This window comes from Pseudoliparis swirei, chromosome 13, assembly GCF_029220125.1.
Source record: "Pseudoliparis swirei isolate HS2019 ecotype Mariana Trench chromosome 13, NWPU_hadal_v1, whole genome shotgun sequence".
NCBI classification, from domain to species: domain Eukaryota; kingdom Metazoa; phylum Chordata; class Actinopteri; order Perciformes; family Liparidae; genus Pseudoliparis; species Pseudoliparis swirei.
Window position 1 is genome coordinate 2,333,372 of NC_079400.1, and position 26,989 is coordinate 2,360,360.

The window sequence follows — 26,989 nt, forward strand, 5'->3', positions numbered from 1 at the left end:
GAATATAAAAATGAACCCAAGTGCAAAGGAAATAATCGTACATTAAAAACACCAAACAACTCATCCTCTCAACTTACTTTTATTATTCAAGGATTTTTCTTCAAACATAATTTTGTGTGCTGCTATCTCCCAGGCTTGTGATTATTGCTTGTAAAAAAAAAAAAAAGGTCATCGTGACATTGTAAAAGATTCACAGATACCATGTTTATTGCTTACTAACATTATTGTATAATCTGTATCTGCTTCCTTTTTTGTTTTTGGTAATGGAAACTCGAAGTGGTCAACATGTAATTGAGTCAAAAAGATAGTAATCACATCAAGCCAAAAAGTATTTAGAATGAATTTCATGAGAGCATTTTGCCCATTACATTTTCTTTCTCATGTCACTTTTCATCACAATGACGTCACCGCCCTCTCACCTTTCAGCCAATCACAAGCAACCTGCCTCTCGCAACGTATCCTCATATTCCTATGTGCAGAAACCTGCATTCACATGGTTTCACGGCGAAGCCTCTTATCTAAATTTCCATCTGATCTAAAGGAAATATCCATAAGATCTGACATTATTTCTATTTTATTCTGCACTTAAAAAGACAGGACTCAAGATTCTTAGGAACTTTGAGAAAAAACAGCTCAGCCGAGATGTTCAGTGCTAATATGGTTTCTACCTTCAGCAGGATATTGAGTGCTGGACTCCTGGAACGTGTATTCTCAACTCTAGCTCGATGTTTCTGTACAAGTTGCAAGCTTATATTGAAATAAGAAACGTCAACCTTAGTCAAGCCTGAAGATTGTCAACGTGTTTCTAAAAAGAAAAGGTTTTAAAAAATGTAGACACAAATGTAAGGCTCATCAGATTAACTGTTCAAACAATCCTTTGGACTCTTTGTGTGGTTCCAGTTCGCCTCTCTGTGGTGTGCAGCGCTCTTGTAAGATCCTCCCCTGTCCCTTCCTCAGATTACAGAACCAGCGGTCAAAAACATTGTGAGGAAATGTGGAGTTCATAGGTAACTGGGAATGAGTTCAGTAAAGTTAGAAAGATATTCACAGATTCGGACTTCCCGGCTCAATAGCTCTCAAACGACACGGAGTTAAAACACAAAAAACACCTCTCTGTGACCGGAGTGATGTCGACAACAAGCTACAACCTTCAATTTACCAAAAAAAGCCGGTCTTCGAGATCGATAAATAACGTTGGTCTCAATGTGCGATCAGCTGTGAGACCTAAGCCCAGGGACCGTCTGCAAAAAGCAATCCAGGAAAAACATATTCCAAAAATATTCAATAGCTCCACTGAAAGATTGTGAAGGCTGACAGAACTTATACCATACGTCAAATGGCCACCCTGTAATGTACTACAGCTGTTTTTTTTGAAAAAAACTCATCTTAAATAATTATTATGAATTATATTTAATATTTTATGGAAGAAATCTTCAATAGCTTCACTGTTATCAAGTGTAGGATATATTCATTCAATATCTACGTCAATGGGCTCCACATGAGTGGACTACACCTCTAATTTTGAAGAAAAAAGATTATGAATAATTTTTATTAATATGTTGTCATAATTTATGGAAACAATTTTCAATAGCTTCACTATTATCAAGTGTAGAGTGAAATCATTCAATATCTACATCAATGGGCTCCACATCAGTGGACTACACCTTTTATTTTGAAGAAAAAAGATTTGGAGTAATTATTATGAATATTTTGTCATAATTTATGGAAACAATCTTCTAGAGTGAAATCATTCAAATATCTACTCAATGGGCTCTCCACAGACCTTAAAAAGATTTGGAGTAATTATTATGAATATTTTGTCATAATTTATGGAAACAATCTTCAATAGCTTCACTATTATCAAGTGTAGAGTGAAATCATTCAATATCTACATCAATGAGCTCCTCATCAGTGGACTACACCTTTTACTTTGAAGAAAAAAGATTTGGAATAATTTTTATTAATATGTTGTCATAATTGATGGAAACAATGTTCAATAGCTTCACTATTATCAAGTGTAGAGTGAAATCATTCAATATCTACATCAATGGGCTCCACATCAGTGGACTACATCTCTTACTTTGAAGAAATGTGTTTTTGAATAATTATTATGAATATTTTGTCATAATTTATGGAAACAATCTTCAATAGCTTCACTATTATCAAGTCTAGAGTGAAATCATTCAACATCTACATCAATGGGCTCCACATCAGTGGACTACACCTTTTATTTTGAAGAAAAAAGATTTGGAATAATTTTTATGAATATTTTGTCATAATTTATGGAAACAATCTTCAATAGCGTCACTGATATCAAGTGTAGGATGAAACCATTAATTTCCTACATCAATGGGCTCCACATAAGTGTGCTACACCTGGCCGACTATACCTCATGAATCATTATACCATGGGTTTAATCTTGTACGGCATGAGAGAGCAAATGGCCAGCCAAGGGTTAAAAAAGGTGAGTAATTATATTATTATTATAAATCTTAACATCAAGTTGTTTTGAAACAATCCATTTGAAAAAGCAGCTTTAGTTTTTTGGTTGTTCCGTTGGAGGAAAAATACATAATGCATACTGGGTACATTCTATTTGAGTTTTGCAGCCAAATACAATTATTTTTCCATTTTTACGCATGTTGTCAGGTCACATTTGATGACTATGATGGAGCCATTGGATTTGTCAACATAAGAAATGTGCACTGGAAGTTTGTGGTGAGTATGCAGCTGGTCGTGTGGTACAATGTGCCTTTACAGCATTCATGTATGGCTCATTGTTGTGAGTGTATTTTCAGGTTATCAATCTTAAAATTGCTTTAAATATTTATAACAACCTACAATCAAGTCAATATAACTAAATCTAATTTAATGTTAAATACAAGTTTTATTACAAGTTAATGTAATTTTTCATGAATTGTCATTAATAAATGAAGAGACAATGAGATTGTATATTTGTATCTAATGTAGCTGCATTGTGTACATGCACATCTGTAGCATGTGGATTGATTTTAAGACTGTTCTTTTCTTTTTAAATGTCTTCATGGTCGTCATCCCTATCTTAATGAAAGATATATCTTTGATTATTGTCCAATCAAAGCACTTGAATCATCCAATAGGATCCCGTTGGTAGTCCCCACTGCTACTCTAACAATTTGAGTTTTCTTTGATTGAGTATGACCCCATATTGTGGATCTTATTTTCAGACTAATATTCAGTACTTTCAAGTAAAATGTTAAAATATGCCTATTTAACGTGGTTTGTTTCTTTATTTACTCACAGTTGTGATTATCTTGTGTACAATAAATATACTTCCAATGTTGCTCATTCATTTAGGTTTTACATAAATAAAATGTATTATGTTATTATTGTTGCTGTTGTTGGTACGTTTAAAATATGGCATGCTTTAACACTATATTACTTTTTAAAACAGTATCTCCATGCCCTTTTAAACCGCATATTTGTGGTTGATCCTCTGCAAGGGTCAAATTGTCACGAATTCCCCACCTTCCTAGTTAAATTCATCCTGCTTACATGTTTCATTAACTCTCCTGTCATTCCAGATCCTGTCATCCTCACCTGATTGTCCCTCATTCCCTTCACCTGGTCCTCTGTAGCCCTCCTCATTCCCTTCACCTGGTCCTCACGCCCTTCTCACCTGCAGCCCCTCCCCTCATTAGTCCCTCACTATTTAGCTCCCTCACTTCCACTTGTCCTCTGCCACATTTTCTTGTGTGTCACCGCCAAACCTTCCAGCGTTATTAGAGTTTATTCCTGACCTGCCTGTTACGACCCTGTTTGCCTGTTTACCCGACTCAAGATTTTGCCTGCCCCTTTTTGGATTTGTTGCCCTGTTGGACTGACTACCTGGTTTTGACCCTGCCTGAAACACACAGTAAACTGCCTCCTCCTGCATTCCGGTGTTTGTCGTGCTTTTGGGTTCCAGTACCTGTAACCCTTACACAAATGAAGTTGACGACTCCAGAAAGGCTGGCCAAAGACGTGGGTAATATTAATTAGATTATGGGAAATATATAATGTTATTCACATCTTTAGTAAGGCTATAGAATAAGTGCAAATGTAAACCAAAATTATTTTCCTTTCATCCTGCTGACAGTATTTCAAAATGCGCCGGAACAGACTTGGAAAGGAGGACTGGGTTCACATCAAGTGGCAGCCGGGCCAGATAACCCACACCTGCCAGAAAGATGGCAGCAGTTGTGGGATCTTTGTCATGCAGGTTATTTAATGCAACCTTTTGTCTTTCTGATAGATTAAACAATATGCTGTTTTACTATGTAAATTCATACAAGGTGTGTTGTTTTGCCATTTGACAGATGGCCAAGATGACGGTGATGGAACTACCAAAGATTCCACAGCATTTCCGCATCAACTCATCTAAACAATCGATTGAAAAGCTAAGAAGAAACATGGCTGAAGACATTCTGAAACAATCAGGTTTTGTTCAAAATATGTAATCAATATTTTTTTGACTAAATACATAATTGACACTAATATACATGTATTTATTTCTAGTTTCAAAGGATGAGCTCTGTTCCTTCTGTGGAATTGAGGACCTGCCCAAAACTGAAGTTGATGCTGTTTGGGTGAGACTTGTTTTTAGACAATCTGAGTTGTGGATAATCTGTAGATAACCTGGAGTGAGTTTAAAAAAATAACATTAGTAATCAAATATGGTTAACTTGTATGCATAACATGTTTCCTAAAGTTTCCATTTTTTAAATATGTTTAATTTATTTATCCCCATGTAGATTCAGTGTGGAACTTGCTCAAGATGGTTTCACACGCTGTGCCTTGGGATGACAGCAGCACAAATACCAAACAAAGATACCCCTTGGTATTGTGTGTTGTGCAGTGGTGTATAGTAACGAAGTAAGTAGACTTTACTTTTATTAAGTAGTTTTTTTTGGGTATCTGTACTTTTACTACTTATATTATATTTTACTTTACTTTTACTTTCACTACTTTTTTTGTAAAAAACTTACTTTTTTTTACTCCGATACATTTCCCCCTGAAACAGTAAACTACTCATTACGGAAAAAAAAATCATCATGAGAAACATCGTGACTGTTGAACATGCACTGAACATGCACCATCAGGGACTGTTGGGAACATGAACACGAACACGCCTGCACGCAGCACCAGCACAAGAGCCAGGTTTTGGTTGGGGTTTGTGTGTTTTCTTCCCAGTGATGCCTATGATATGGCAGCTGATACAGATCGATTTCATTTCATGTGGACATCATCAATGGAAGCTACAAACAAGAACACAACCGACCAACAGAAACCAAACGTGGCCCATATTGAACTCTTTTTTTTCTTTGTTCTTTTTTCTTTTGAAAGGGTGAAAGAAGTGCCTCTTATGTAAGGGCACTCTTGTTACGGCTACTATGAACCTTCTCACCAACACCAACCCTACAAACATTAGAGTTAAAAAAGTAAAATAAGATGCCATGCAATGTTATTATCATAAACCTGTTAAGATATCTATGATGTTGTCCTCAGTTGTCCTGTTATTATATTTATGGCGGGAGGGAGAGGGGCAGGTGTCAGGTGTCTGATTTTATGTTGTACGTTGTTAGCTAGCTATCGCGCTAAGCTATCGCCACAATTAAAATGAGTGAGTTAGGTAGAGAGGTAGAAGAGAATCTAGCGAAGTTCGTCGTTGAAGATGTTGGTTGTTTTGTGTTGTTGGTTTGGTAATACATATCTAATAAATATTATAGCATTATTATCATTATTCATTATTTATATTTATTATTATTATTTGTATAAGAGGAGTATAATGGATGATTATTTTATTGGGTTGTGTTGTGTTTAACTACAGAGACAATTACTCAAATCAACTCAAAATGAAACTACAGCGCATGAAGCTAAATGTATAAAAACAAAAAACCTCAAATTAAAACTAACCTTTTTTACACAAAAATAAGGGTTTGGTATTAATTCATGTTAGTAAGTAATTAATTCTTTATTTTGTCTGTAATACTGACTGTCAACCAGGAGGAAAGGAGCACATGGAGCAACCTCATGAAGCAGCCTGTGAGAGCCAGGATGAAGTTCATCTGATGATTCATCTTTCTTCAGCATCTTCAAGCAAACAAGGAGATGTGGATGGCAGCACGACGACTTGTGACTTCCCAGCTGTGCTGTGTGCTGTTGTGCTGTGTGCTGCTGTCTGTGCCACCACCAGGCCTGCAGCACCTGGGCACCTGCACCACCAGGGCCTGCCTGCAGACACACTCTGCACCCCACTCTACCAGCAGAGGGGCCTGACACCTGCATCAGGCATCAGGGCCTGAAGCTGTGAACACTCTACCTCTACCTGCATCAGGGCCTGTGAACACTCACCCACTCATCAGGCATCAGGGCTGTGACTTGAACTGCTCTCTACCTGCATCAGGAAGCCACACACTAGCCTGACACACCACTGCACCATCAGGGGCTAGACACCACTACCACCACACCACTGCTGGCCTGTGGCCTCAGCCTACCTGTACCCACACCTCAGTCTGCACCAGGGCAGACACCTCTACCTGCATCAGGGCCTGTGAAGGGCTGTGAAGCTGTGAACACACTACCTGCATCAGGCCCTGTGAGCTAGACACACTCTACCTGCCAAGCTGCCTGTGAAGCTCACACTCCTCACCTGCAGGGGGCCTGTGAAGCTACTGACATCAGGCTGTGCACCATCAGGACTCTACCTGCACCATCAGGGCCTGTGACCATCAGGGCCTGTGCTACCTGCACCATCATCAGGGCAGGGCCTGTGGACACACACTCTACCTGCCTCAGCCTGTGAAGGGCCTGTGTGCCACACACACTCAGCCTGCCAAGGGGCCACCTGAGCTAGACACAGGGTGAGAGGCTCTTCAGCATCGACAGAGACTCGTCTGCTACCAAAGAAGCCTGACTGACTGTCTTTTTGAAAGCAGATTTTTTTCTTTAAATGAACAAGACATTTTCATTTTAATTTGATTCTTTTGAAATGTTTTTTTCTACTTTTTTTTTGTGTGTTATTCATTTTTTTTATTACTTTCTCATATTTTTTTTATATTTGAATTCATCAAGCTCATACTCCTTCATTTCATAGCTACAGTTTATTAACAAATAAACTTCATTCATAAAAAACATCATTCCTTTTATTTTTATTTAACAAAATTTACTTTTTTTTTACTTTCAATACTTAAATTTACAATTAATATTACTAAATAAGTTTATTTCTTACTTTTTTATTTACTTTATACTTAAGTACATTCTTAAGTACTTTATATTTACTTGTGTGTTGTGTAACTGAACACTTAGGAATGTATATGTCTGACTTTGTCGGATGAACTTTAGGACCGAAAGTTTATCAAGTTAAATGTTGTTCAAGCCGAACCAGTCATGTGTATTTTGGTATCTGATCATTCATAAAGATTACATGTGGGAACTACTTGACGACTATGATGGCTCTTATTATAATGTGTGTGGTACTATTTTTTTATTCAAGACATATGAAGTCCAAAGAATAGGTTTACAATTGCACTAATTTGACCAAATCACTGATATTACCAGACTTTAAGTAATGACCACTGGGTTACATGTTTTCTCAGAAGAAGCAATTAGTTAATATAAGATCTATTGTTTGTTTGAGTATGTATAATAAATCATGAAAGTGCTCCTTAACCAATATGCTGGTTTCTGGAAAGCAAATAGGACACCGTTTTACATTGTATCGATGCTAAACACATTTCGGTTCAAAATAATCCAAATTGAACAAACAATCTTAAATACACATTGGTTTTTCATAATCAATAGATATCCTGGTGACTGATGAGAATATGGTGCCACTACACTTTGTCCTAAAAATGAAACTGATGATTAAAAGAGATCTTCAGAAGAAAGTATTGTAGTCCTCCATCACCGTCTGGCACCCTGCAGCACAGCCAAAGACAAGCGCGCTGCAGAGCATCATCCCGCTCGGCCCGAGAGGTTTATCGGCTGCAATCTGCCTTCCCTCCCTCCTGTTTCCTTCTCACTGAAGCGAGCGGGCAGAGAAAGATTGACCCCCCACCCCCCCCACTCCCTCCTGAGTCCTCCCTCCCTCGGGGGGCTGGGCCCATCCATCATGGCCACGACCTCCGCCACACCAATAGCTTTTTTCGACGGCGACGGCGTCATCAAGATCCATCGACTGATGACTGTCACCCCCCCCCCCTACCACCACTCTTCTCTCCTCCTTCCTCCTTCCTCCTTCTTCCCTCCTCCTCCTCCTCCTCCCCTCCTCCTCCTCTCCCTCCCTGTTTGTTGTGTTGTCATGTGTTGTTTGTGCACCTTCAAAAAAAAAAAAAAAAAATTTTGTTTTTTGTTGTGAAAACATTCATTTTTCAATTTGGATTCTGATTCTGATTCTGACCAACACAGGATTGGTTTAAACATCATTTTATTTAAAATTATGCAAAAGCACGTCATCAATATAGCTGATCTAGTACAACAAAGGATTGACGTAGGAAATGTCAGCCAACACTTTACTACATTGGGTATATTGAATATTGTCTCCATAAAATATTTAAAATAATTCATAATTATTCATAATCATATTTCTTCAAAAATAACAGGTGTAGTCCACTAATGTGGAGCCCATTGACGTAGATATTGAATGATTTCACTCTACACTTGATAACAGTGATGCTATTGAAGATTGTTTCCATAAATTATGACAAAATATTCATAATAATTATTCAAAAACACATTTCTTCAAAGTAAGAGGTGTAGTCCACTGATGTGGATCCCATTGATGTATATATTGAATGATTTCACTCTAGACTTGATAACAGTGACGCTATTGAAGATTTCTTCCATAAAATATTAAATATAATTCATAATAATTATTTAAGATGAGTTTTAAAAAAAAACAGCTGTAGTACATTACAGGGTGGCCATTTGACGTATGGTATAAGTTCTGTCAGCCTTCACAATCTTTCAGTGGAGCTATTGAATATTTTTGGAATATGTTTTTCCTGGATTGTTTTTGCAGACGGTCCCTGGGCTGAGGTCTCACAGCTGATCTCACATTGAGACCAACGTTATTTATCGATCTCGGAGACCGGCTTTTTTTGGAAAAATGAAGGTTGTAGCTTGTTGTCGACATCACTACGGTCACAGAGAGGTGTTTTTTGTGTTTTAACTCCGTTTCGTCAGAGAGCTATTGAGCCGGAAAGTCCGAATCTGTGAATATCTTTCTAACTTTACTGAACTTTCAGGAGGATCACTTTTTTGAGATGTTGGAGAGGATTGAGGCTGGAAACCAAAAAGACATCAAGAGGACCAAAACCAATGCATTCCATAACGACCGAGCAGGAAGCGACTTGCAGACCGTCGGAATTTATTGGTGTGTGAAAGCAATTCAACAGGGAATGTTAGACAACGGACCAAAGGTCAGCTGGGAGAGAAATAAACCATCGTACGCGTTTTAAAAAGCTCGGCAGCGGGTTCTCGGTCTCCTCGACGAACACAACTTTTGACAGCGTCCGTCATGTCGGAGGAAGAATTGAAGGAGCTGTCCTACAGCGAAGCCATCGAGAAGGCGACCGCCTCCATCTCTCGCTTCCCTCTCATCCCGGTCAGAGGAGTTCCTCTCATGAACTACATCGCCAACAGCTGGGACTCCATCTGGGCTTTCCGGCCCGACCCCTCAGACCTCCTCATCGCCACCTACCCCAAAGCAGGTAGTTCAGGGCTAAATGGGTCATCGGTTGCATTGTTATTGACATAGTTGGCACTAGTGATCAAATGTGACTAATTTGAGTATTATTGGAGTATTTACATTTTATTGCAACTTTATACTTTTAGAATCCATATATGAGAGGAAACTATCATAAAATATGATACATTGTTATGTGTACAACTTTTATTTTTAATGGTTTTACCACACTATGGAGTACTTTTAGGGTGTGGTATTGCTACTATAATTAAATGATCCAAGTACTTCTTCAACACGCTGAAATAAGCTATTTATAACAGAATGCATAATTTGATGAGCCTCTCGTGTCAGGAAGCTGACAATACTTTTTCAACAATGAAAAAGTACAAAAACTAAATGACTTCAAGCAAACTAGTCGCCAGATGTGTCTATAATACACATTCTTGTCACATACATACATACAAGGCTTGAGACAATGTTTTTTTGTTTAGTTTTTAATAAAGTATCCTATTCATTCAACCCAGTATTCCCAGTATTGATTTGTATTTTCTGGCCATAAGGGACCACATGGACCCAGGAGATCGTCGACCTGCTTCTTCACAACGGAGACGCTGAGGCCTGCCGGCGAGCTCCAACACCCATCCGCAGTCCCTTCCTCGAGATCGTCTCCCCGCCACCCATCCCCTCAGGTGTGTATTTAGGTTGCTATGTTTGTACGTGTGGGAATAAAGTTTGTGTCCACTTTTGCTGAAATTAAGACATTATTTCCAAATGCATCCTCCAACTAGGTCTGACATTCAGAACTCAGATCCGACTCCTGGTGGAATCAATGAGGGTGGGGTCTGCAATCACACAGGAGGAAACAATCAGGGCCAGGGCAGACAATCATAGGGAGACAGGTGACACAAGGACTTCAAAATAAGACACAAAACAAGACACAAACTCCGGGTCATTACAGGTTGTGTATTTTATTCAGACAATCAAATACATTACAATATTATTCTATTTAATATACAAAACAGAAAGACTGAAAGGGTATAGGTAGAAACAATAAATACTTCTTTTTTTTAAAGCATAAATTGCTTATATATTCCTATTCTAAATAAATATCAAATAAATCAGAAAATTAATATAAAATAAAGAAAAATAACAAAGAAAATAAAAAATAAAAACAATATAAATATCTTTATATACACATATACATGTACACATACATATATATATATATTTATATATGTATACACATACATAGACACACATACATACATCTTCCATATACATACATTTCAATCACATTTATAACTCTCAAGAATTGTTTTATAAATAATTCCCTTGAAAACCAAAAAGGAGTTAAACCATTCTTGCATCCATTTCAACATTATTCCATAATTGGAGTCCTACAACAGAAATACATTTTCTTTTAATCCCTTTTTTAGCCTTTTGTACCGTAAACTTACAAACATCTCTCCAATTAAAAATTACAAAACATGTAATGTAAAATCACAAAGTAAAGCAATGAGATGAAATAGGCAAAGAGAAAGTTGGATGGAAGGTAAATATGTGCAATAGCTTTAAGTCAGTTGTATATTTGGTATATTTATCTCTGTCACATCACATCGGAGAGTGTAAGAAAAGTGAGTTTGAACGTTCATGCGTACATTTCCTTTTCCCTGAACTAATTTCTCAGGTCTTGATAATCTGAAAATCTTGGATCCTCCAAGGATCATCAAGACACATCTTCCTTTTCAGTTGGTGCCGACGGGATTTTGGGAAAACAAGTGCAAGGTAAGACTCAAACTGTCAGAGAGCAAAGTCCGACCGGGAATTGTTTGTGAATGTTTCATGAGGCAGGTAACACAAATGTGATGAGAGTTTAACAAGACAATGTCTATAAGATGCTTTATTGTGTTTAAAGGTTATCTACGTGGCACGCAATGCCAAAGACAACATGGTGAGCTACTTCTACTTTGATTGTATGAATCTGACCCAGCCTGAGCCAGGTCCCTGGGAGGGCTACCTCCCCAAGTTCATGCATGGAGAGCGTAAGTAGATTACGTCACATTTCTGATTGTCATTTTACCTTTGCAGGAACCGGTTATTTCTGTTTGCACAAAGCTTCCAGCTAAACAAATATAATAAGCACTGGTACATGTACCCACTGCAGTCAGGAGTGCTTCTGTATTTTAACACATTTAGGCATAACCAAGTGTGACACCTGAGAATACGTCTCATAGCCTCGCTGGTGATCCCCTCCAGAGGAAAGCTATTATGCCTCAATGGCCGCAACAGGATCAGCAGCACCCTGCGAGGCGGCAGAGGGACGCTTATAGTCACAAGAAAATGTTCCTTCAGATTAAACATTATTTAAACTGATGTATTTTTAGAGTAAATCCATTTTGCTTTTGGTAAATTGTCATGTTTTGAATATGTCAAACTGTCAATATCTACCAAATCCAAAATCATAATTGCACTAATGACTAAGTGTGCAAATGCTTTACAGATCAGTTGCAATAAATACATAATTACAGATTATTAAACATTCTTCATTTGGTGTGAAACCAGATATAGGTTTAACTTTTTCAGCTGTTTAATTTATCAGAAAGATTACTCCAATAAACTATGAGACCACTTACCTTCTGGGAAAAACTACTTACTGGAACTAATTATATTAATTAGCAACTCACTTACATTCCACATTTGTAAAAAAACAACACTTTTTGATAACTTACTTAAGTGTCTTGATTCAATATTTGTACATTACCAATGGACGGTATGACCTCAGGTGCCATTCATAGTCATGAACCTACAGAGAGTAATTACAGAATCAGATAACTGCAAAAGTTATTAACACGTCTGCAATTGTAAATGTTTTTCAAAAGGGTTATTGCAAAGATAAAGGCAGCAGTTGTAAATATATTGGGATATAATGTTGATAATAAATGGACTTTGGTCCCTGCAGCCATGTCGCAGAGAATAAGTTGATAATTATTCATCCGTGATTAAATAGCTGACTCACAACTTTGCAACCCAAAAGTCAATGGACTCAAAATAATCTACACAGATAAGTAAATGTATTAACATTATTAAACCATTTGTTGACATAAACCTCTTCCTGAACTGGGAGTAACATGGGATCATCGTGTTCCTGCAGTGTCCTGGGGCTCCTGGTACGACCATGTGAAAGGTTACTGGATGGAGAGGGAGAAGAAGAACATCCTGTTCCTCTTCTATGAGGACATGAAAGAGGTACAGGGAACTAATGGACTCAGTACCAAAAGCATGTTTTACAACATACTCTCACTCTCTTATCCCCCAGAACCCTCGGCGTGAGGTGGAGCGCATCATGAGGTACCTGGACTTATCCGTCTCTGATGAGGTCATCAGCCGGATTGTGGAGCTCACTTCCTTTAAGAACATGAAGGAGAACCCGATGGCCAACTACTCCTGTATCCCAACACCGGTTTTTGATCAGTCCATCTCTCCCTTCATGAGAAAAGGTGCATCAGTCTGCTGCTACGCTTGTCCAGAAGCAGAATATTTATTGAAAATAATAAGAAAATGAGCTTTAAATAACTTTAAATGTACCAATTCCAAACAAATCCCCAGTAAAGGCTCCACATAGACAGGATGCTTTACTGCCACTGTGTCACTTCTTGTCTTCACTCTGCGCTTCACACTGCACTGGCGAGTGGCGCCGCCTAGAGGTTCCTGGATGTATTGCCTTTGCTGCTGATTATTAATTTATTTTAGAATATGAGAACTGTATGCTCATTATAGCTAACATTACCAGTCGACTAATTGATCGGTCTATTTAAAGCCTTAACATATTAAGGCTCTAAATAAATACATTTGATATATTATCATTTTTCTTCATCCCGTCGTGTAGTAATTTTACTTTATTTAAGTTTTGGACGATTTATAGATAATAATTGACAGACGAATCGATAAGGATAATAATCTTTGTTGCCCTATTGTTTAGAAATTGCTGCTTTTGGGGGAAATAAATTGAGAAAGCGCTTCTCAGTTATTTTCTAACTCCAGCATATCTAGTGATTGATTTATATATCTAACCTGTTCTGCCTTTTATCTCTTTACAGGTGAAGTGGGTGATTGGAGAAACCATTTCACACCCGAGCAACTAAAGATGTTCGATCAAGATTATGAAAAACAAATGAAGGATGTCAACATACCATTTAGGGACAATATCTAAAGGATTTAGTTTTTTTTCCCAAACTGATAGCGCTATAATTCAGAGGAGCTGACTCAGTGCAGCAGTCAGAGGACAGAAATACTGTCAGAAAATTTGACACAAGCTAAATACCAAAACAAAAAAGGAGCCTGTTTATGGTAAACATTGTAATCACTGCTCCTCCTGATGTGTAGAAAATCATCTAATGTATGCTTAAAGAATCAATAAAAATGTGCTCCACAATATAAGTACATGAGTTTGTAATCATCATTTTATTGCAGCTTATCACGTAAACAATATATAAGACCACAAGTGTTGTGACTAAGTAGACATGCCCATTTTACGTCATGTGACCTCCAACAGAGTCTGCTGACTGCATGGAGCCTATAGAGTGCTGGCAATTGGAGGCATGAAGTTGTTCTGCCCATATCAAGTCATTTTGCAACCCTACACCACACTGTACAAAGCCCGGCCTAAGAAGGGAGGCCGGGCCGCACGAGACACGAGCAACAAAGACTAGAATAAAAGAAATGAGCTGGAAAGTCAATCATATGAAAATGGACAGAGGACACAAAAAACACAACAGCTGAGAATATCCAAGTTTTAACAAAAAAAATCACTTTAAATACATACTTTATTTCTGAGAATAAAATCTTAAATATTTGAATACTTTATCTAGAGGGATACTTCCCTTCATTTGAGCCAAATCGTCTTTCTTATATAGAGGCTATGCTTAAGCAGATGTTTCTGACAGGTTTTATTGGGTTTTAATTTTTCAAAATAAGTTTTCCTGTTTTCTTCTTTCTCTTCTGTTGGTTGGCTCACTATGGCTCCTCTCGTTGGTTTTGATCTTCCTCTCTCTCTTCTCCGCCTCTTTCTCTCCAACCCTTAAGATGCTCTTCTTCTACATCTCAATTTCTTATTTGCCTCCTGGGCCTGGTAAACAGAAAATGGATAATCAGATAGAGACATGGTTTGATTTCAACAATGCAAACACTTCTATCAAAATACACAAATTATCTTTGCAAACAAAACAAGTGAAAGTTCGAGAAAGTTGCCCAACTTTGAACTAATCTTGCGAAGAAACATGACGCCATCTGTAACATAACCTGTCACTTCAGAATCTTTAATCTTTAACATCTAATCTAAAGCAGCGAGCTGACTAAGATGGTGACGCTGAAGTCATTATGCATAAAGAGCATTAAAAAATCTCACAGACAGAAACAACCCAACACACGAGCTGCAAGGCCGACACTCGGAGGCGATTACCTCACCTTCTAACTAAAGGAGGACGTCAGATATAGAAAGCATTACTCAGGGATTTCCCCATCCATTAGTCATCGTGTCACTTTGTCGATTTGTGACAGTTGCTCGATTCATATTTTCAATTATGTCATCAACTAATTAAGAGAAGCTGGAGTTCCACGTCGACAGGAGTGCGATAATATACAAAGTAGATATCGCTGAGGACTGACAGGAACATACACGACAAAACAACAAGGACACGAACGTGCAGATGAAGTACGGACACAGAGACACAGAGACAACCGGCAGCAGTTTGAGCTGCAGGAATACCTCGGAAGAAATGTGAGGCTACTTACATTCAACGTAGTTGCGGGCTGCGAACTTCAGCACCTCATCAATGAGGATGACGGGGAAGGAAAGTTTCAGGACTATCAGCCACTGGTCGACGTTCAAATGGGTCAACTTGAAGACCATCTGGGGGGCAAAGGAGGGGAATCAGAACTGCTGGGACACTACAGTGGAGAGCAACTTCGATATTTCCTCCACGTCATGACACCGGAATGTAATTCAATCGATCTCTAGAGAGCGCTTGTGGCGGACTTACGGGCAGAGGGTCAACATAGATGATCATGAAGTGGAGGGACATGGAGAGGGTCATGGCAGAGAGCAGCCAGAAGTTGCTCCATGGGGGCATGCGAATCAGAGACTGGTTCTCAGACAAGCTTGAAAAAAGAAAAAGAAAAAGGTATTAGGACAATACATGTTACCTGAAGAGACCACTGGAGTCATCAGCAAATGTATCATCAGTGCATTGGGAAGTCTTACCTGTTGAGGGCGTTGCACATCTCAATGGTGACCAGCACAGACAGGGCCATGGTCATGGGGCAAGAAGCCTCAAAGACCTTGCATTCAATGCCGGCGAAGTCCTCGTTCTCATCGTGGCACTGCATGAAGTGGGACTGTACGGAGGAGAAGTGAGGTTATTAAGTGTACCCATGTGTGTGCGTGTGTGTGTGTGTTTGTCAATGAAAGGGACTCACAAGCTGGTAGTAGGTGATGCCGGGGCCGGTTACATCATAGAGGAACCAGTAGACAGCACCTCCAACAGTGGCAGCGCCGACGTATCCTGTTAGAGACGCAAGACAGTGTTGGCAAGAGTTTGTCCTCCGTTTAGATAATATACAAACATAATGTGTAAAGTCCTACTTACCACCAATAACCATATATCTGAAGAACAGCCAGCCAGAGATCAGGGGCTCCTTGGCGGAACGTGGGGGCTTGCTCATGATGTCCAGATCGGGGGGGTTGAAGCCCAGAGCGGTGGCGGGCAGACCGTCAGTAACCAGGTTGACCCACAGCAGCTGGACGGGGATGAGAGCCTCGGGCAGACCCAGAGCAGCGGTCAGGAAGATACTGAGAGAGAGCAAAGAGGCAATTGAACGGGCCGAAGTTTGCAACAGGCAGAGAGAAAGATGTCTGAAAGATGGCTAGAAGATGGCTGAAAGATGGCTAAAAGATGGCTGAAAGATGGCTAACAAATGTCTGAAATGGGGCTGAAAGATGGCTGAAAGATGGCTCGAAGATGGCTGAAAGATGGCTGAAATATGGCTAAAAGATGGCTAAAAGATGGCTGAAATATGGCTAAAAGATGGCTAAAAGATGGCTAGAAGATGGCTGAAAGATGGCTGAAAGATGGCTGAAAGATGGCTAGAAGATGGCTCGAAGATGGCTAGAAGATGGCTGAAATATGGCTGAAAGATGGCTGAAAGATGGCTAGAAGATGGCTCGAAGATGGCTAGAAGATGGCTGAAAGATGGCTAGAAGATGGCTAGAAGATGGCTGGAAGATGGCTGAAATATGGCTGAAAGATGGCTGAAATATGGCTAAAAGATGGCTAGAAGATGGCTGAAAGATGGCTGAAAGATGGCTGAAAGATGGCTAGAAGATGGCTCGAAGATGGCTAGAAGATGGCTAGAAGATGGCTAGAAGATGGCTGAAATATGGCTAGAAGATGGCTGAAAGATGGCTAGAAGATGGCTCGAAGATGGCTAGAAGATGGCTGAAAGATGGCTGAAATATGGCTGAAAGATGGCTGAAAGATGGCTGAAAGATGGCTAGAAGATGGCTCGAAGATGGCTAGAAGATGGCTAGAAGATGGCTGAAAGATGGCTAAAAGATGGCTAGAAGATGGCTAGAAGATGGCTGAAAGATGGCTAGAAGATGGCTAGAAGATGGCTAGAAGATGGCTGAAAGATGGCTAGAAGATGGCTAGAAGATGGCTGAAAGATGGCTAGAAGATGGCTGAAAGATGGCTAGAAGATGGCTCGAAGATGGCTAGAAGATGGCTAGAAGATGGCTAGAAGATGGCTAGAAGATGGCTGAAATATGGCTGAAAGATGGCTGAAAGATGGCTAGAAGATGGCTCGAAGATGGCTAGAAGATGGCTGAAAGATGGCTAAAAGATGGCTAGAAGATGGCTAGAAGATGGCTGAAAGATGGCTAGAAGATGGCTAGAAGATGGCTAGAAGATGGCTGAAAGATGGCTGAAATATGGCTGAAAGATGACTGAAATATGGCTAAAAGATGGCTAGAAGATGGCTGAAAGATGGCTAAAAGATGGCTAGAAGATGGCTGAAAGATGGCTGAAAGATGGCTGAAAGATGGCTAAAAGATGGCTAGAAGATGGCTAGAAGATGGCTAAAAGATCGCTAGAAGATGGCTAAAAGATGGCTGTAAGATGGCTGAAATGTGTCTGAAATGTGGCGTTTAGCTGTGGATGAGAGTGCATGTTACGAGAGCCACTCACCAGACGACCTCACCGACGTTGGAGGAGATAAGGTAGCGGATGAACTGCTTCATGTTGTTGTAGATAGCTCTGCCCTCCTCAACAGCAGCCACAATGGAAGAGAAGTTGTCGTCAGCGAGGACCATCTCAGAGGCAGACTTGGCAACAGCAGTGCCAGAGCCCATGGCGATACCGATCTCGGCCTTCTTCAGGGCAGGGGCATCGTTCACACCATCACCAGTCTGGAGCGGGGAGCAGTGGATGCATGTGTTCAAATACTCTTCAACTTCACACATGTACAGAGAACAACTGGACACAGAACCACACACAGAACAGCTGAAAAACCACATGGACCGCAGCTGTGTGAAGTTGGGTTGTATTTCACGCTGCTGAGTTCTCACCATGGCGGTGATGTCATTGTTAGCCTGCAGGAACTCGATAATCTTGGATTTGTGGGATGGCTCGACACGGGCAAAGCAGCCGGCCCTGCGCACAGCATCGGCCTGTTCGTCCAGGGGCAGGTCGTCAAACTCGCGTCCGGTGTAGGCCTTGTTCTCAACATCCTCATCCTCCTTGAAGATGCCAATACGACGGCAGATGGCGATAGCGGTTCCCTTGTTGTCACCTGAAATATAGAAGAGGAGACGTTTGATGGAGAGTCTATGAAATGACAGTTTCTGAGGTGTAATAAAGTGGCTTTATTAAAATAAAATATAAATATATGTATATATTCCACGCGTAACACTAACCAGTGATCATGATGACACGGATTCCAGCCTTTCTGCACTGCACAATGGCGCCAGAGACCTCCTTGCGAGGGGGATCCAGCATACCCACAACGCCAACGAAGGTCAGGTCAACCTGAGGAGGAAGGTTTAAATAAAATTGAAAAATGGCGTTTTACTTGTAGTCACATTTACGTCCGTGACATCTCGAGGCGTTTACCTCGTAATCGGCGAACTTAGTGGCGTCCTCGAACTTCATCTCGTCCATCCTCAGCGGGGTGTCACGAGTGGCCAGGGCCAAGCAACGCAGGGTGTCGCGGCCGGTGCCCCACTCCTTGATCACGGACAGGATCTTTTCCTTGATGCTGTTGGTCAGCGGCACGCGGGTGGTGCCGACGCGCACGTATGCGCACCTGTCAATCACACCCTCAGGGGCTCCCTGTGGAGGAATAAAAAAGATCATTTAGTTTGATGTTGAACGCTGAACAAAGGATGTGAGACGGAAAATTGAAGAAACTCGCCTTCACGAACATCTTGGGACCGCCGTCGCCCTTGCAGGGTGTGCAGTACACAGACATGGACTTTCTGTCACGGGAGAACTCCAGAGTGACTTCCTTCTTCATGAGCTGCTTGACCACCTGTCGGATGAATGTTTGGATTAGATAGGCAGCTATCTCATGTTGGCCTGAGTTAAAAACTTCAATTCTTTGGATCACTTCAAACTGATCCACATACCTAATCATTTTCAGTGGTTTGCAATTAGCTGTATGAATAGAAATGTGAATTGTCCTCAAAATGTAGCAAATGGAATAGAAAGAGGATATTTACTGAGCAACAGGCGTTGGCTCTCTCAATCCTGGACAGGTTCTTCACGTTGCTGTTGAACACGTTCATCTTCTCAACCAGGCAGGACAGGGCGGTCTCAGTCGCCTCACCGACCTTCTCATAGATCTTCTTGGACTGGAGAAAAGGAAGGAGATGGAGATCATTGGTTACACTTCGGAAGGTCGTGAGGTTTCAGTGAAGCGAATACACCGCGTGACTTTATGACTTCATGACTTCATGACTTCATGACTTTACCTCGTTGTAGTCCAGAGAGGAGTCGTTGCACAGGGCGCAAATGGTAGCCAGCTCAACGAGGCTGTCGTATCCGCTGCAGTTGATCTTGGAACCTCCCTGGGAACTGAGAGACGAGGAGATCATTAGAAATAAACGAGGGACGGTACATGGGCGCTTTACGGTATGCCTGATAGTGGAATTGAATAATGAAAATCTACTTACACCTCGCCCTCGGGGGTGTACTTGGAGCCAGAGATATCAAAGGCATCGAGGCAAGCATTGTCGCCATCGGTGGACTTGATGATGAACATCTGTGGCGAAGGAAACAAAAAAGGTTTTCACTGTTTAACGGACAAACTCTCAACAATGCGATTTCCTTTCTGAGTGTGACATTTTTTTTCCACCCACCTTGGTCACACACATCTGGTTGGTGGTGAGGGTGCCGGTCTTGTCAGAGCAGATGACGGAGGTGCAGCCAAGGGTCTCCACGGAGGGCAGGCTCCTGACGATGGCGTTCTTCTTGGCCATACGGCGGGTACCGAGGGCCAGGCAGGTGGTGATGACGGCGGGCAGACCTGAGAGACATCGGCGGACACCGTGAGTGAGACGAACACACACACTGACTCTGAACCCTCGCTTTTCTCATGCTTCCCTTACCCTCAGGGATGGCAGCCACAGCCAGAGCGACGGCAATCTTGAAGTAGTAGACGGCACCGCGGATCCATGAGCCTCCGTGGACGGGGTCGTTGAAGTGGCCGATGTTGATGGCCCACACAGCGACACAGATCAGGGAGATGACCTTGGACAGCTGCTCGCCGAACTCGTCCATCTTGGCCTGCAGGGGAGTCTTCTCCTGCTCGGTGGCAGCCATCTGGTCACGGATCTTACCGATCTCAGTGGAGACTCCGGTGTACACGGCGATGCCGATGGCCTTGCCGGAAGAGATATTAGTGCCCTACGGAGGAGACAAGCAGAGACAGGTAAACAACTAAACAGGCCATGCGGGGGAAATGGACAAAAAGGAGCAACAAGAACAAGCTTGAGACACAGAGAATACGACACGTCGATGTTGAAGGCACTTACAGAGAACAGCATGTTCTTCTTGTCCTGGTTGACAGCCCTCATGTCGGGAATGGCATCAGTGTGTTTGATCACACTGACGGACTCACCTAAGGGAGAGAACATGGATTCAAAAACGTCCGATGTGGTTTAAAGGTCGATAAACACGTCGTGGCAGATTTAAGGTTTCTTGAAAACGTACCAGTAAGGATAGACTGGTCAACACGCAGGGTGGTGGACTTGATGCAAACGAGCCTGATGTCGGCGGGGACTTTGTCACCAACTGTTGGGGATGCCAGGGAAGTCATTGTTATCATGAAATCCTCACTATTAAGATGAATTCTTATGAATTCTACTAAATTGTGAAAGAATGTGTCAATATATGCCGTATTTACATCAAGCATAACATAAATGTGTGTATATCTGTTTTATTAAATGTGAACATTAACATTCCAGTGATTGTAATAGTTAGAAGTTACGCAAGTTAGAAGTCCTGAGTTGGTTTGTGTGGAATAGTGATCGGATTGCATATTGAAGAGCTTGAAGGGACGATCAGTGGTTGTTAGAAAGGTTTTACCTTTTAAATCCTCCAGTTTAACGTCTCTCTGACAGCCCACATCTCCATATGCCTATTCACAAAAAGTTGTGATGGATACAAACTGGATTTTGATATTCGATAAATGAATAATGCTAAACGGAGCATGGGGCTGTGAGGTACCGACACACGGACTTTTAAAAGGGAGCCGTTGTTTGAATAGAGGAGGCATTGCTAAGTAGGCTCTTAAATATGTTTAAATGTTTTAAATAAAACGTTCACGCTCTTTTACAAAAGTTTATCGATGTGATTTTAACTGTTTAGAAGCGGTTTGATTATTTGGGAGCTGTGGCAGACTGCAGGGCTGTGGTGTAACTCTGGCGTTGGGATCATTGATCTTGAGTAACCTTAGGATGTGAAAATAGAAACGATCGCCCAACCCTAATCCTTTACTGAGAAATACTTCTGCAAATATGCAACATTATGGTAGAGGTTATTCTATTATTAGAGACAAATGCTAAAAGTTATATGTCTATACTCATTTCTTGAACTTCATAATGAGGGAGAATCTAAACTGACATATGCATGCATGGCCCAATAAGAATGAACCACACATGGTAGGGAGGGGGGGGGGGGGGGGCAGCCAGCTAGAGAGGGGCAACAGGTGTACATTGACAAACGAACGGACGTGTGCAGTGGCAGCGAGGGGAGACGTGGTGCGGCAGGTGCTCCTGAGGGTATTTATACTCGTGATTTTGCTTTCCTTCAGTCAGCATATTTTCACAGCAGTGCGACTCACATTGCCTTAAAAATACACGAGGCTTTGGGATCGGCCTTTTCCGGCTACATATAAGCTGAATTTCTGTCTGTCTTCCTTGTAAATGTGAATGTGAGTGTCTCACTGGGTGTCTGACAGCGACTAACAGGGTCCTATCCCTAAAATGATCTTACCGGACACCTCCACGATGTCTCCGGGGGCGATTAATCTGGACTTGATCATCTGCACACTCTTTCTGTCAGAACGGTAAACCTTGCCCATCTCAGGCTCGTACTCCTTGAGAGCCTCGATGGCATCTTCAGCGTTACGCTCCTGTGGCACACGGACAACAAGACAAGCCATGAAAACAAGTCCAAACAAGTCAAACGTAGACATGTTGAGCCGCACTTTAACAATTAGCTATGGACTGATGTCGGCATGTCGACGCGCCTGTTTCTCCTCGAACGTAATCGAGACGCATGTCGGCACAAGTCCTCAATGTCGACTACCCGCCGACAAACAAGCGACTGGTGACACGCGAGTAGGTCAAACCCATGACCTGCGCCATTCCATCTTAAGTTACCGTGGAAGGTGCTCTTCTCCAGATAAACACCTATTGTGTGGAACGTGGTGCGTAGCTCTACGCTCGTAAAAACAATTTAACGCCGTTTGGGACAAGAAACTCTGGACTCTGAGATCAAAGCCTCTCATAGCAGGTGGCCAAAGTCAGTTGAACAAAGCAGCTGATTTTGGGACGAGCTGACAACGACGTCCCCGTTGCCTCTGATGACAATAATGTAACGGCCCACTTGCACAATATCAATCCTCTTTATTCAAAGAGCGAATCGTGTTGTTTATCTCAGGTTGCCTCTATGTCGTAACGGCTGCTTTAGAGGACACACCAAGCGCTCCGGTGGAGCAGCCCACGTCTGGGTGGGGAAGCTGGCAGTAACTGGAGCCCGTGTTCTTTCCGTCACGACTGCAAAGGGTATGTCTTATTGCTCAACGCGCCGGCCTTCGTCACTGACCTGCCACACGCCGACAATGGCGTTAGCGATGAGGATAAGGAGGATGACGAAGGGCTCCACAAAGGCGGTGACGGTCCCCTCGCCTTCCTCAAACCAGGCCAGCACCTGAGGTCAGAGGGGGGAAAGAGACAATCAGTATCGGTGTAGCACAGCCATGACGGGGGAAACAGCATGCAGATATGTCCCCACCTCTTCCATGAACTTTGAATGGACATAGAACATTGTTTAAATGTTGGGATTGTGCCAAAATGCAAAGATTCCTCACAGCGTTATTATTGTAAGTCAGAATATTAAGAGGTAGATGGCCTGACTGTATTTCTTTACTCTATGGGAAATGATTTTTCCCTTTATTTATAGTTTTGTTACTATGGTATTGTTTTTGTTTCTTTATTTGTATATGTGTTTTTTGTCTTTGTTTTTTAACTTCTCTCTATACATAGAATTTAAAAATTTAAATATGTGTATGTGAGATTCTGAACACTAATAAAATATAAATAAAATTTAAAAAAAGAATATTAAAAGGATCCATGTTCAGTGGTTGTGGAGACTTTCCACGAGCATGTATGGTTGTTTTACGCATTGAGCATGTTTCACATATCCTACACAACATTCAACAATGTGAATTTAAAAAATCATAAAACATTTGATAATGTTAAAAGCCAAAAAGGCATTTTCATGACCTTGCCTTCATCTACTTTGAGAATTTATAATCAGCTCATTTAATTTCCCAGTGTAGTATATATTTATATGCCATACTACGATGACGTAATTGTTTTTGAACTTGATCTCGTAGCTCCTCCTGACTTCAAGCCTCTCTCCGTGGAGGCCCTTCGTTCCTTCCTTACTTCACGCCTGACCTTTCCCGAAGGATTTAGTTTCTCTCCTCAGCTCGGGGCTTTCTTAAAATAAACCCAACACCCCTCAGCCCCCCTACACTTCCCTGACCCCCATCTCTCACTGGCTCCTCAATATTCGCCTTCTAAGGCCATCGTGACAGCTGCCCGAAGGGGTGAAAGCTGGGTATAGGGATTAATTCACCTCCTACGAGCCCTCGCATTCTGTCTCTCCGTCCTCTCAAGTTGTCTTCCTCAAAAAGACATGGGGGGGGGGGGGGGGGGTAAGAAGTGACCAGAAAGAAATGATTCTGGAGGAGTTTGTGTGATCGCTTCTTGATGGTTGTCAAGAGGGGAAGAGGGCCGAGAGATCATTGTGCATGGAATGTACCATTTATTTATTCTATAGCTTATTCTTGTTGATTGATTTATTTTGTTATAAAGTGTTTTTTATTAGGCCTAGGTCAGAATTAGAAACACGATTTAATATCAAATACAGTAGAAAGGCTTTTTAAAATGTTAGTGCTTAAGTGTAAAGCACACAGGGATTTTTGAAAATAAGCTATATTAGTTAAAAAAACCTTGAGGTTATATTTCTCATCTGAGAAATCTCATCTTTCTCGTCTTGTTAATAATAATAAATGTTAAATGCACTTGTTCTTTCGTAGATAAAGGTCAAGTGAAGCGTCTGACCGCGTGTTTGTTGCTGCGGAGGCCAATATGTGATCAACTGAATTGAATTGAAATCCTACTGTTGTTACTTGAGTTTAAAATGAACGTGAGAGGAATAACCAGAGGTGAGCGTGACTGATGATACTAAAATAAACAACAACACTTGTTGACTTACAAAAGAGATGCAGGCAGCCAGCAACAGGATCCTGACGAGCAGGTCCTCGAACTGCTCAGCAATCAGCTCCCAGACGGTCTTACCTGGAGGAGGCAAACAGAGAAAAGAACATTATAAACCAATGGATGATTATCACATAATATGAATGTGATCACGAATGCTAAATGTATTTCGGTGCAGGTGTTAACGGTATAACGCATGGATTTAGAAGAAGAAGGAAGGTTCACTTCACTATTATTATCAAGGCCTCTGGGGGGAAAGTCAGTTTTCAAAATGTTGTTTGCGAAAGATGATGTTAAAAATGTTTAATATATTGAGAACAACGTCATTAGCGTGTGGAGAATCACACAATCGAATTGCTTCAGACGTTGTATTATTATTACGACTCCTATTCATGATGGTTTTCCCATCTGGGTTGAATCAGGCGTCTGAAGTTGTCGTTCTGATTTACATATTTGGTAAATGTGTCTGGATGAACACTTACCCTCCTCAGCGGGCAGCTCTGGAGTTGGACACCAAGAGGAGGAGAAAGTTGGTGGAGACAAAGAGAGAGAGAGGAAGGGACGGTTTGTTAAAAGTATTCATATTTAAAAAAGAAACATCAAGAAACTTATTGGTATCAGATGAGAAATATTACCTCAAGAATTTTGCTCACTTAAAACTAACTAACTAATCTAACTTCTTTTCAAATATCCCTGTGTGCGTTGCACTTAATATCTTCAAGCACTGACATTTAAAAAAGCCTTTCTACTGTATTTGATATTAAATCGAGTTTTTAATTCTGACCTAGGCCTAATGAAAAACACTTTATAACAAAATAAATCATGACGTTTAATGTCAGCTCACTGAAATGTTACAAAGCAGCAGAAACATCACAGTGAGAACAGGAATGATTTTGAATATAAAACTATATTACAAAGTCTTTGCTGTCTGATTTGACATTACACTGGTTATTGATTAGCAATCATATTACAGACAATTTAGACATGAGCCATCTAAGGACCTCCCTTTTCTACCAGGCCTAAAATTATCCATCCCTCCTGTTAACGCTCCCGCCCCATATATCACCCAGGAAACTTCTTGAGCCATCACCTGTCTCTCTCGCTCTCCAGCCATCTTCTTTGGCTCTCTTTAAATAGCTCTTCAAAGCCCTCAAAGTCTCTGCTTCTCAATGTCTCTGCATTTCTACCAGCTGTTGCAACTCCCCTCTAAAAAAGCATCACATGCAGAATCTCGACCCGGCTCGACTCAACGACCGCCGAGGACCCGGGGAAACACTTCCAGTATTGTGAATGCAAAGACTCAGATTCTTTAACTTTGAAGAGAGACGTTTCTCTATGTGGCCGAGTTGCCAAACAGTGATAATTGAGTCCCCCCCTCCCCCCATCCCTGATGCCCAGTTCCTCACCATTGAAGCCATACTTCTCCAGGTTCTTCTTGCACTGCTCAGGAGAGAGACCGGTGTTCTCGTTCGTCCCGAAGAATGCCAGGCATTCGGCCGTGGACTTTGCGTGTGCGTTCTCCATCCTTTCAGGATAGACAAGGGATTGCCCGTCTAACCGTGCCTTTTACTTCTTAGTTATTCTCTGCAGTTTTTCCCCTTGGTCCACCACCCTCACCTAGAAGTTTGGCACTCTCCAATTCAGGAGTACTGGACTGACAGAAAGAGCGAATCACTAGATACATGTTCAGGGTTTTATACCACCAAGGGGCTCGGGATTGGCGGACACCCCGCCGGCGCACGCCCCCCGAATTCCAGCATGTGAGGGTATGTTGGGGGGTGGTGGGGGTGGGTGGGGGTGGTGGGGGTTGTGCGGGTGGGGCTCGAGGTGGAGCAATGGGGAGGTGAGATGGTGGACTTGGACAGGAACAAGGCTTAGATTGGGAAAGGAGGCAGTGCAGGAGAGGGGCGGTGGGGGGGCTTCACACCGTGGATGAAAATGAGATCTGTTTTTGGAACATGCACGGTCAGTGGAATAAGACGAAGGGAGAAGGTGAGCGAGTGAGACAGGGGAGGGGGGGGGGGCGGAGGGCAGATTGAGTGATGGCTCAACTGGTTTCTGCTGAGGAAGGTGGCTGAGCCATAGAGAGAGAGAGAGAGAGAGAGAGGGGAGTGAACTAGTGAGAGATTGAAGGAGTGAGACGGTCGACGGGGAATCTAGTACGAGAATTATCCAGCATTTCTACCTGGAGACGATGAGTTTGACGTGTCGGCACGTTG

At 41.6% G+C, this 26,989-nt stretch overlaps 3 protein-coding genes across 3 annotated transcripts; 2 read left to right on the top strand and 1 right to left on the bottom strand.

The window, feature by feature from the left end:
• The first annotated feature begins 517 nt into the window (after positions 1-517).
• On the top strand, positions 518-14,108 carry sult1st6 (sulfotransferase family 1, cytosolic sulfotransferase 6). The gene is made up of 9 exons (XM_056430597.1): positions 518-703; positions 958-1,007; positions 9,267-9,731; positions 10,267-10,395; positions 11,394-11,491; positions 11,622-11,748; positions 12,858-12,952; positions 13,023-13,203; positions 13,804-14,108. Exons 3-9 carry the CDS (start codon positions 9,539-9,541, stop codon positions 13,914-13,916), a joined length of 936 nt encoding a protein of 311 aa, XP_056286572.1. The 5' UTR covers positions 518-703; positions 958-1,007; positions 9,267-9,538; the 3' UTR covers positions 13,917-14,108.
• Positions 4,119-7,458, top strand: LOC130204090 (lysine-specific demethylase 5B-B-like). Its single transcript, XM_056430606.1, has 5 exons — positions 4,119-4,240; positions 4,338-4,458; positions 4,537-4,607; positions 4,773-4,861; positions 7,300-7,458. Exons 1-5 carry the CDS (start codon positions 4,127-4,129, stop codon positions 7,316-7,318), a joined length of 414 nt encoding a protein of 137 aa, XP_056286581.1. The 5' UTR covers positions 4,119-4,126; the 3' UTR covers positions 7,319-7,458.
• Positions 14,109-14,148: 40 nt separating the features above from the next.
• Positions 14,149-26,428, bottom strand: atp2a1l (ATPase sarcoplasmic/endoplasmic reticulum Ca2+ transporting 1, like). The gene is made up of 23 exons (XM_056430570.1): positions 26,177-26,428; positions 25,253-25,270; positions 24,769-24,851; positions 23,089-23,193; positions 22,255-22,393; positions 20,971-21,051; positions 20,793-20,878; positions 20,367-20,664; positions 20,118-20,284; positions 19,932-20,020; positions 19,731-19,833; positions 19,479-19,610; positions 19,172-19,288; positions 18,871-19,089; positions 18,675-18,786; positions 18,327-18,550; positions 17,947-18,167; positions 16,351-16,553; positions 16,181-16,266; positions 15,966-16,099; positions 15,745-15,862; positions 15,497-15,614; positions 14,149-14,831 (listed from the first exon to the last, which is right to left on the bottom strand). The coding sequence occupies exons 1-23, from the start codon at positions 26,292-26,294 to the stop codon at positions 14,815-14,817; spliced, it is 2,988 nt and encodes a 995-aa protein (XP_056286545.1). The 5' UTR covers positions 26,295-26,428; the 3' UTR covers positions 14,149-14,814.
• Between the last annotated feature and the right edge of the window lie 561 nt (positions 26,429-26,989).

Excerpts from the sequence above, each read along its gene's own strand:
- LOC130204090 (XM_056430606.1), top strand. The coding sequence starts at position 4,127 with ATGCGCCGGAACAGACTTGGAAAGGAGGACTGGGTTCACATCAAGTGG. Across the intron at positions 4,459-4,536 it reads AGACATTCTGAAACAATCAG|TTTCAAAGGATGAGCTCTGT; the intron begins GTTTTGTTCAAA and ends ATTTATTTCTAG. Across the intron at positions 4,608-4,772 it reads CTGAAGTTGATGCTGTTTGG|ATTCAGTGTGGAACTTGCTC; the intron begins GTGAGACTTGTT and ends ATCCCCATGTAG.
- sult1st6 (XM_056430597.1), top strand. The coding sequence starts at position 9,539 with ATGTCGGAGGAAGAATTGAAGGAGCTGTCCTACAGCGAAGCCATCGAG. Across the intron at positions 10,396-11,393 it reads CCCGCCACCCATCCCCTCAG|GTCTTGATAATCTGAAAATC; the intron begins GTGTGTATTTAG and ends CTAATTTCTCAG. Across the intron at positions 12,953-13,022 it reads TCTATGAGGACATGAAAGAG|AACCCTCGGCGTGAGGTGGA; the intron begins GTACAGGGAACT and ends CTTATCCCCCAG.
- atp2a1l (XM_056430570.1), bottom strand. The coding sequence starts at position 26,294 with ATGGAGAACGCACACGCAAAGTCCACGGCCGAATGCCTGGCATTCTTC. Across the intron at positions 20,879-20,970 it reads TGACCAGTCTATCCTTACTG|GTGAGTCCGTCAGTGTGATC; the intron begins GTACGTTTTCAA and ends TCTCTCCCTTAG. Across the intron at positions 15,863-15,965 it reads ATGTGCAACGCCCTCAACAG|CTTGTCTGAGAACCAGTCTC; the intron begins GTAAGACTTCCC and ends TCTTTTTTCAAG.